The sequence below is a fragment of the Oryctolagus cuniculus genome, chromosome 9 (genome assembly GCF_051225735.1).
Source record: "Oryctolagus cuniculus isolate XC-2025 breed Fujian yellow rabbit chromosome 9, ASM5122573v1, whole genome shotgun sequence".
NCBI lineage: Eukaryota > Metazoa > Chordata > Mammalia > Lagomorpha > Leporidae > Oryctolagus > Oryctolagus cuniculus.
In genome coordinates, this window is record NC_142875.1 from 99890479 (window position 1) to 99900507 (window position 10029).

Below are 10029 nucleotides of genomic sequence, written 5' to 3' on the forward strand. Positions count from 1 at the left end.
GATTCATGAAATTTGTATACTTTAAACAAAATGTTTCTAGGTAAAAAATAAAAGATAAGCATATTTTGGTGCAAAAGAAATTGTAAAATCCATGTGTGTACAAGGGAAGATGCTTATGATGTGCATGGATTTGCAACAAAATAAACTTACCTTTTAACTCCATTTTCCCTGAATGTTTTTTCTTCTGTCAGAATTAGGTTTTAGTTCATGTCTGTAATCACTCAGCAGTTGAACATATAAATTCATCATGTGAAGCCCTGAATTTTTTCAAGTACCCCTGTATAATGGTACTTATTTGATATATATATAATTAGTATATATATACATTTATATGTATATATATGGCATTTTATATAATATATATACATATATACACCATTATATATATTATATACTTAGAAACAAATACTTGGGGTCAGCGATGTGAAGTATCCCATATGAGGCTGTTCTCCTTCCAATCCAGCTCCCTGCTTGCTAATGTGCCTGGGATGGCACACTGGGTGATAGACCAAGTGCTTGAACCCCTGCACCTATGTAGGAGATGCAGATGGAATTCCTGGCTTTGGCTTGGCTCAGCCCTGGCTGTTGAGGCCATTTAGGGAGTGAACCAGTGGGTGGAAGATCTCTCTCTCTCTGTAATTCTGCCTTTCAAGTAAATAAATCTTAAAAAAAAAAATACTTTATACAGTATAAACCTCTGAATAGCTGACTGCTACCATACAAACTCATGGTATCCAGTAGTTCCCAGTGATATCACAATTTCTGAAGGCCTGTGGTCTAGGCTGAGTAGGACTAAATAGCCCAAAGGTTATGCAAAGGGCCTCTGGGGCGTGGGTCCTATCACCCAGATGTCCTTACTTTTGCCCTGTGAAGTTGGCCTGGCTGCTCATGGAGCAGGGACTGGCAAACCCTAGCCCGTGGGCCACTTCGGCCTCACTGTTGACTGTGGCTTTTCCATCTTCAAATGGCAGGAATAATCAAACGATTCATCAATTTCATGATATGAAAATTATGTGAAATTAAAATTTTGGTATTGTCTTAAGATCTTTCTGGAACAATACCATGCTCAGTCATTTATGTGTTGTCTAGGGTTACTGTCTTGCTACAACGGAGAGCTGGGGAGTGGTGACCAGAGACTGACTGACTTGCAAAGCCCCCAACCAAAACCTGTCTCTTGGAAATGACTGCCGACTCTGCTGAGGGGCACTTGGCTGTCCTCTGAGCCTTGCCATCTTCCCTCCCAGGGGCCAAGCTTCTGAGCTCTCTCTGAAATGCCCAGGCTCTGGCCCTTGAAAGCCAACACCCTGGAGCCCTGGAGACCGGGTCTGGTCTCAGTTACCAGGCACGGAGGGATCAGAGCAGGAGTGACTGAGAGCACCAGAGGATCCCCTGCCGCACTCCACCCTGGTTTCAATTCTGCCATCACCCATTCTCCCAGAGCAAGTGAGAAAACGGGAAGCACAAAATGGCTAAAAGGGGACACGAAGGGGCAAAGGGAGGAGATCAAAGGCAGGCGCCTGGGTGACTGCGATGACCAGCTAGCAGTGATGTGCTGCAAACCAGTAGGGTCCTCTGTCTCCCCCCACCCCCACCAGGAAAATGAAGGAAGTCACCTCTCTCTTGACTCTCGCTGCCAACCTGGGCTACAGGGGAAGTGGTGATTTTAAGATTGTCCTCAGGAATGAGACCCATGGTCCGCTGGAGCCCCCTCCTCCAGGGCCCTGGCTGCAGTTCTGCTCTGTTCTTTCTTTCTTTTTTTTTTTTTTTTTTTTTTTTTTTTTTGACAGGCAGAGTGGACAGTGAGAGAGAGAGAGACAGAGAGAAAGGTCTTCCTTTGCCGTTGGTTCACCCTCCAATGGCCGCCGCTGCCAGCATGCTGCGGCCAGCGCACCACGCTGATCCGATGGCAGGAGCCAGGTGCTTATCCTGGTCTCCCATGGGGTGCAGGGCCCAAGCACTTGGGCCATCCTCCACTGCACTCCCGGGCCACGGCAGAGAGCTGGCCTGTAAGAGGGGCAACCGGGACAGAATCCGGCGCCCCGACCGGGACTAGAACCCAGTGTGCCGGCGCCGCAAGGCGGAGGATTAGCCTAGTGAGCCACAGCGTCGGCCATCTGCTCTGTTCTGATCCCTTCTTGGGACCTTAAATCCCATGCAGCGCAGACCAGACCACTGCTTTTGGGACAGCCTTGGCCATAGCCCCAGCCACCATCAACCTCTGCTTCCACCACTCTGCCAATGCCCAGGGCAGCAGAATCCAGGTGGGAGGTGACCCTGGCTGTCTTGTAGTCCAGCCCCCTTATTTCCATGGAAGTCATTTGCCCCAGTCATATACCCCAAATCAAATCCCATATCCTTTCTGTTAGGGTCCAGTCTAAAGCTGCTGACTTCTTGGGAGAATTTAGGTTGAATATACTGTGGTTTGGCGCAGGATTCAACAGGCTTCTTTTGTGGCTTGATAATAAATAATTAACTGGGGCGCCCAGATTGGGGCTCAGCAAATATGAAATTATGTTGCAAGTGACTCTTCTGCCTTTCTGGGCACAGGTTGGAGGGGTCGGAGGGTGTGCCAGGCGGCTCTGGGATGAGAAAAGATGCCCTCCACCACAACTTCCTTCCCGGACACGGAGTCATGCTGCCAGGGAGGGCAGAGAGGGCAGGTGCTGCCCTGCGGGTGGTGGAAACGGGGATGGGGCAGAAGGGAGAAGCCAGGAGTCCCCCCACTACCACCACCACCACGCCATGCTCAGCTGCCAGACTCCTCCGCGTGGTGGGTGGGGTACAGCGGGGTTTACTGCGTGTCCCTCACTTCTGTGTGGCAGCGACATTTTCCCGCCGTCCAGCGAAGGCCAGAGCAGCTGGGTGGAGGGCTCATGTTTCCTCCGACCGTCCAAGGGTGCTCTGCATTCTGTATCATGCCCTGGTGACTGGGGAGTCGCCAAACCTCTGCTTGTGCTGGCTGCCCGCCGGGAATCCCGCCAGGCCTGTGGCCCTCTGCTCCCTCCCCGCCGCGGTCAGCCCGCTTCCTCCTGCCCGTCCTCCTTGGCTCTGCCTTCCTGGAACGTACCTCTGGGGCCCGCTCTGAGATCAGAATGAACCCGTTGTTGTCTATGACGAAGCAGTCCAGGTCCTGGGGAGGAAACCTAGAGGGGTCAGGCCAGGGTCCCGCCGGCCCCTTCACCTCTCTTTGGGCCCCGCCCTGCCAGAGGGGACCGGCTTCCCACTGCCCCCTCGAGGTGTTGGGCGCGCTCACACTGTCGGCGCAGCTCTCCGGGCACGTCCCAGCCGCGGCGTCGCACTGGAGGGGAGAAGAGGCATCGTGAACGCTGGCATTGCTGGGCGTCCCTGGGTGTCCCCGTGTGGGCAGCTGCGGGGTGTCCCCGTGTGGGCAGAGGGGCTGCGAAGCCCAGAGAGAAGGGAGCCAGGGAGCCGGGGGCGGGGGGCACGGCTGCGGGGCCTGGCGTCGGGGAGAGCGGGGGCAGCCCGGAGCCCGCGCCGCGCCACACTTACCTGGCGCGTGGCCGCCCAGAACCGGCGCTGGAGACCCCCCAGCTTCATCTGGACGCCCACAGCTGCGGGAAAGCGAGAGCGCAGGCAGGGCCGGCGTGCGTTTTGGGGGAGGAGGTGGTGGGAGGGAAAACAGTGGGAGAGGACAGATTCGCGTTAGAGAGAGTAGGCACCGGCAGACACCATGGAGGGATGACCCGGGGCGGCGACCCGATGGAGCACACAGTCAGATGGCAGAGTGCCAGTCTAACAGGACTGGCTCCGCAGGGCAGGGCGGTGGCGTCCCCAGCAGGAGGGAGAGGGGGAGGAGGAAGGGTAGGAGAGGGGAAGAGAGAGGGAGGGAGAGAAAGGGAAGGTAGAGGGGGGGAGTGGGGGAGGGAGAGGGAGGTAGAGGGAGGGAGAGGGAGGGAGTGGGGGGAGAGGAGAGGGAGGAAGAGAAGGGAGGGAGAGGAGGGGGAGGGAAAGTGGGAAGGGGAAAAGAAGGGGAGGGAGGAAAGGGAAAGAGAGGGAGGGGGAAGTGGGGGGGAGGCGGGGTGAGAGAAGAGGGAAAAAGAGAAAGAGTTGAAAAGAGAGAGAGGAAGGGGGGGAGGGGAGGCCCAACCCTAAGGAGGATGACTCATCCTCGGATCCCCCAGCTCAAGGCAGGTGGGCCAAGGCAGGGCAGGTCCTGCTCCCCTTTCCCACACATGGAGAACTAGAGGCTCTCTTTCTTTCATCACCCGGCTGGGGAATGTTCAAGCTGACCCGGCCAACGGCACTGATGGACGAGGACAGCTTTAACAACTCCCCTGCACTGGACGCCAACAGCCTGTGTCCAGCCAAGATAGCAAATGGGAGAATTCCCCCACCACTGGCCTCTCGGTGAAGGCCCTGCCTGCCTGCCCCGCCCCCGCAGCCCCAGAGAGCCAAGACAGAGTCAGAATGAAGAGACTGATTATGGGCATCCTCCATTCACCTGCCTTGGGGAGGAACTGGACTTGCAGGGATGGTAGGGGGGCTGACCAAGATTTCCTTCCCAGTGGCCCTGGGCTGGGTCTGGCCTCCGCTGAGCCTCTTAGGGGAAGAGGGTACTCAGGTGGATGCCTCTGTGGGCCTTGGGCCTCTGAATGTCCTGAGCACCCCCGGGGCGTTTTTCTCCATCTTCACCCCAAGTTCCTGTCCTCCTGACTTCACCCCTTTCAAGCCTCAGGTTGTCTAAACCCACAGCTCTTAGGGACTTAAAGCTACAAGGGGCTTGGCTGGGTGCCCCTGCCCCCAGGCAGCTGGTAATTGAGGGGAGAAGCTCTGGGCTCCTCTTCCCTCTGCCGCTTACCCCAGCTCCAAGGCTTTTTTATTTATTATTTTTTTTAATATATGTTACTAAAGGGGCTGGCGCTGTGGCACAGCAGGTTAAAGCCCTGGCCCGAAGCGCCGGCATCCCATATGGATGCCAGCTCTAGTCCCAGTTGCTCCTCTTCTGATCCAGCTCTCTACTATGGCCTGGGAAAGCAGTAGAAGATGGCCCAAGTGCTTGGGCCCCTGCACCCACGTGGGAGAACCGGAAGAAGCCCCTGGCTCCTGGCTTTGGATCAGTGCAGCTCAGGCCGTTGCAGCCATCTGGGGAGTGAACCAGTGGATGGAAGCCCTCTCTCTCTCTGTCTCTACCTCTCTCTGTAACTCTTTCAAATAGATTAAATAAATCTTTAAAAAATATGTTATTAAAGATGTAAGTTTAAAAAGACAAAGGAGGCGTGCCCATGAGAGTGGTAACATAGGCTGGGACTCAGGGTGCTGCCCCGGGAGCAGCATCTGTGAGGCCCGCTGCTGCTCGGGGCTGGGCTTCCCGCTCCCAGGAGGGCTCTCTCCTTGCTGAGCTCGTGCTCAGATAGCCCTGGGTACAGGCAGACTTCAGCAAGCTGTGGGCGCCACGTGCCTGCAAAGGCTCTTCTGATCAGCCACTGCCTCTCTGATTCCTAAGTAGGCTTGGAGAACCCAGGCGGGGGCTCGCGCACTAAGAGAAATCTGGGACAAAGAGCTCCAGGAAGACTTGGGGCTGAAGAATAGAAAGAAAAGGCAGGTTACACTGAAAAAAAAAAAATTAAATAACTAGGCCAGCTTCCTAGTGTCTGGGATAATAATATCCAGACGCACTGGGCACATAGGGGGCGTCAGGCACCACCATGTGCACACCCACCCATTACTTTTTGGGTTTTGTAAGCATTACAAGTCAGCCAGCTAGTGAATAACAGAACCAGGCCTCTAACCCAAATCTGCCTGTCTCTAAGGCGTAAGTTCTTAAGCTCTCTGCTCTCTGGACCTGGATTCGGGTCTTGACAGTCAAGAGCTGCAGGAGCTGGGCCAGCCAAGCTCTGGCCCTGGGCTTCAGGTTCCTTCTCAGTACAGTGGGGAACAGCTATGGGTTCTTAACCATTGTGCTGTTCACGGGAAATTCTAAAGTCATTCTCATGACCAGTGGAGAGATTTTGTGTCACGATTGTTCCGGCTTCCTGAGTATCTACTGGGCTCTTCTAACATGGACTGGAGATGCAGAACTGGACCATTTTCTCCCCTTGAACCTGGAATGATCCCAGAGAAATTTGGCATGAAAAAAAAAATGTGCCGAACAAAGGGCCAGCATTCTAGACAGGGATTTTCTGGGACTGTGGCCTCTGTGTTTGCTTCTACTGCTGGGAATGGAAGCATGATTATATAGAGTACTTCAAAGAATTTGTGGAAAATGGGATTGAAGGATCAATTTAGTTGGTGCAAGAATATGCTGAAATCCACGCATACCAGGGGTCTTCAAGAAGTTCATGGAAAATGTGTGTCATGAAAACCTGTACATGGATTTCAACATTTTTTTGACACCGCCAAAAATGTATGTATTAATTCCACTTTTGAGGTATCCTCACACTCGCCCTAGAGACAGAATGAGTGTGGGATTGTTGCAGCTCCAGTGAGATCCTGCAGGAGAAATGTCATCGTGTACCAGAATCCCCTGGGAGGCTGATAAACCCTCACTCCCGGAGTTCCTCATTTATAGGTCTTGGGTGGATGGGTCCTGAGAATTTGCATTTATAAAGCGCTCCCAGTGAAGTTCCTGCTGCAGGTCCTGGGACCCTGTTTTGGGAACCCCTGTGCACTGACAGGACAATGGAGATGTCCTCTACCTGTGCTGTCCCAAACAGCGAGCACTGGCCACATGTGGTTACCAGAACTGGCAAGGTGGCCAGTGTGGCTGAGGACCTGACTTTGCACATGTTATTGAAATGCAGTTAGCGTCAATCTAAGTGGCCACATAGAGGTGACACCCACTGCGTTGGGCACTGTGGTTCTAGAGCTGATCTGAGTTTGCAGATGCAGACAGCAAGGGCCCGAGAGGCCACCCTTGGAGTCACAGTGCGGGGCAGCTGAGGCGTTTGGGGGCTTCTTTATTGCTTCAAGGTCCAGGTGGCTGAAAGGGGTAGGAGGGAAGGGGACAGGAAAATCCACTTGTTGGGTCAAAGACGTGGCCACGCCCCCTCCTCTCACTCCTACTTCTCTGAGGCTGCAGGCGGCCCCTCCTGGACCAGCTGTGCTGTTCATTTTAGACAGATTCCTTTCACCTGAAGAAAGAGGCAGCGGCAAAGAGGTCCCGGGAGGACTGGGCTGCTGTCTAGGCGTGATCAATCCTTGGGGTTTAAGGAAGCGGACACGACCCCACCCTCGGCCTCTGTGGTCAAAGGGGTCTCAGCTATTCCTCTGAGGAGACCGTGCCTTGGCACTGCCAGGGCTCAGAGTCCAGTCCCTGGAATCAGGTTTCTGAGCTGCAGGGCAGTCCGTGGTTCCAGCACTGGGAGGGCAGGCGGTTGATTCTCCAACGAAGCTCAGGTTTTGACTCTCCCTGGGTAGGAATGGGGGAAGCAGGTTTTGGCCCTGCTGGCCTGGATCACCGGCTCCTTGAAGGCAGCCTCTGGGTGTCCTTGGCCAAATTGGAACTTCCTGCTGCCTCCTGACCTGTCATCTCCAGCTGGGTCTCCCCCAGGCGTGTCAGACTTGGCGTCTTCAAAACCAAAGGCAGGCCTTTCCCCCATAGCTGGTCTTCGCCACGCTTCCCCATTGCTACCTGGTAGCACCCACGGCCCCTCCCCCACCCCAGTTCTGCAGACTTCAGTTTCCAAACTTCGCCAATTGACCGGGCCGGCATCCCTGTCACCCAGGATGACGCCAGGGGCTCCCCGAACATTTTCCTGTTTCCCTGTCCATGATCCACCTCCCACACAGTGATCTTTGTGAACAGCAAGTCACAACACACCCTTCTTCAACTCTCCAGTGCTGGCCGGTGGCCCCTACACCAAAACCTAAACTCCTCTGTAACACAGCCAACAAGCCAGCTCGCTGAGGCCTCTGATTTCAACCTGAAACACTTCACTCAAACATGGGAAGCTCATCCCTACCCCAGGCCATTTGCATCAGTTGTTCTCGTTTCTGGGAACGCTCTTTCTCTAGAACTTTACATGCTTGCTTCCTTCTCATTGTCAGAGTTCAGCCTAAACTCCTCCCCCAGCAAGCCCTTGCCTGGCCTCTCTGTTCTCTATCTCATCACTCTATAGCTTTTTTAAAATTTTTTTTTTAATTTTAATTTTTTTTTTGACAGGCAGAGTGGACAGTGAGAGAGAGACAGAGAGAAAAGTCTTCCTTTACTGTTGGTTCACCCTCCAATGGCTGCTGTGGCCGGCACACCATGCTGATTCGAAGCCAGGAGCCAGGTGCTTCTCCTGCTCTCCTATGCAGGTGCAGGGCCCAAGCACCTGGGCCATCCTCCACTGCCCTCCCGGGGCCACAGCAAAGAGCTGGACTGGAAGAGGGGCAGCCGGGACAGAATCCAGCACCCCGACCAGGACTAGAACCCGGTGTGCCGGTGCTGTAAGGCGGAGGATTAGCCTATTGAGCTGCGGCGCCAGCCACTCTATAGCTTTTAATTTGATTTAATCATCTGGCTGCCTACTTACTGTCTGTCTCTCCCCACTAGAACGGAGCTACTAGTAGGCCACGGGATTGGATTCTAATCTCCAGGTCCTGGAATATTATCTGTCATACAGTGGTGCTTGAAACGTATTTCCTGAACTTCATAAATACATTCCACTTGAGCCAGTCTCTTGCTGAATCCTATAAGATCTTACTGTGCCTCACCTCCCAGCTCCACAGCCTTGTTCAACTCCTCCCTCCCCTATCGAGCCTGCCCTCTTACCAACATTGGACTTGAAATCTTGGAGACTGAACCGCGCTCCAAGTCTTTCAGAGACCTCGGAGACAATCCACTGGGTCCGGGAAATGGGGAATTTGAATGAGACACAAGGAAGGACTTCCTGAACAGTGCTGACCGCAGGACTAGGTCCCCAGGAGGGAAGGCAGTGGTCAGCATGGCCGATCTACAGTGAGGAGTCAGCTGCATTCGGCCCAATAGCTCGAGCCCCTTGGCTTAAAATCATCTCAAATCCTCACACCCTCAACTGTGCTTTTCTACCCTAAGCCCCGAGACAGCCCCGCCTTCTTTCCAAAGAAGCCCTGTTGTGCCTGGCTGGGTGGCCACTGTCAGAGGCCTGGCCCCTGCTGTCGCTGCCTGCCAGCCTGCCGTGTGCCCGACACGGCTCCTGTTACAGGCGCTCCCAAGCCTGTGTGTGGAGGGTCGCTGTTTCAGACCCTGCGCTGGTCCCTCAGGGGCCCTGCCGTGACGTGATGGAAGAGTTCAAGTCTCAGCGTCCGGCCCTCCTTCTGCCCCTGACCCTCCGCAAGGACACCCTAACAAAGAGCCTCAGTAAGGCAGCAGCCTCTCAAGATGTGTGCTGTTCCCCTGCTCATCCTGTCACCTCGGTGCTGCTTTGTCATCAAAGTCGGCGCGGCCAGACAGCTGCGCACACGCACACACACACACATATGAGGTCTCGCACACAGAAAGGACTCCTGCATGGTCCCTGGTGGTCCCTCCTAACTCTGGATTGGCTTTGTCCTTCCTCCTCCTCTGCCTGGAGGACACTGTGCTTAACTGGGTGAAGACTGCATAGCTAGAGGGGCCCGCCAGGGGCTCGGGGACCAGGTCCCAACCCACCTCATTCTGCAGGGCAGGAGACTGAGTGTGGCCCGGGGCTAACAGGTGGCCGATGAGCAGGCGTGTGGACTCAGTGGGGGAGAAGCAGGCCAGGCTGGGTGCCTCCTCCCGGACAGCTCCCCGCAGAGGAAAGGCGGTGGTGATGAGAGCTGCAAGCTGGGAGCTGACCCCCTGCCTGAGTGAAGGAGGCAGGAGGCCACCATGGGGGAGGGGAGGCGTCCAGGCTCCAAGGAGGTCCCACCTCCACGAGGATAGGGAAGCAGGCATGTGTCCTGAAGGGCAGGATGTGGGCACGGGGTGGAGGGTGGAGGGTGAGAGGCAGGGAGTTCCCAAGAGGTAATTCATGCTGCCTCCTCCTCCCACCAGGGCAGTCCCAGCGCCCCTCCCCCAGTGGAGCAGAGGAGTGTCCTGTGAGAGATGTCCTGGGTCAAGGCGGGGATTCTCGACCTCCACCC

The 10029-nt window shown here is 54.9% G+C and overlaps 1 protein-coding gene and 1 non-coding gene across 2 annotated transcripts in view; both read right to left on the bottom strand.

The window, feature by feature from the left end:
- CACNA2D4 (calcium voltage-gated channel auxiliary subunit alpha2delta 4) overlaps positions 1-10029 on the bottom strand; it is a 109009-nt gene that overhangs the window by 23500 nt on the left and 75480 nt on the right. The window contains exons 27-29 of the mRNA XM_089303316.1: positions 3511-3572; positions 3254-3298; positions 3068-3130 (exon numbers count right to left, since the gene is read on the bottom strand). Coding sequence (XP_089159442.1) covers positions 3068-3130; positions 3254-3298; positions 3511-3572 — 170 coding nt within the window. The remainder of the gene's footprint in view (positions 1-3067; positions 3131-3253; positions 3299-3510; positions 3573-10029) is intronic.
- Positions 183-255, bottom strand: LOC127492226 (small nucleolar RNA SNORD5). Its single transcript, XR_007921385.1, has one exon. It is a non-coding gene; the product is annotated as a small nucleolar RNA SNORD5 (small nucleolar RNA).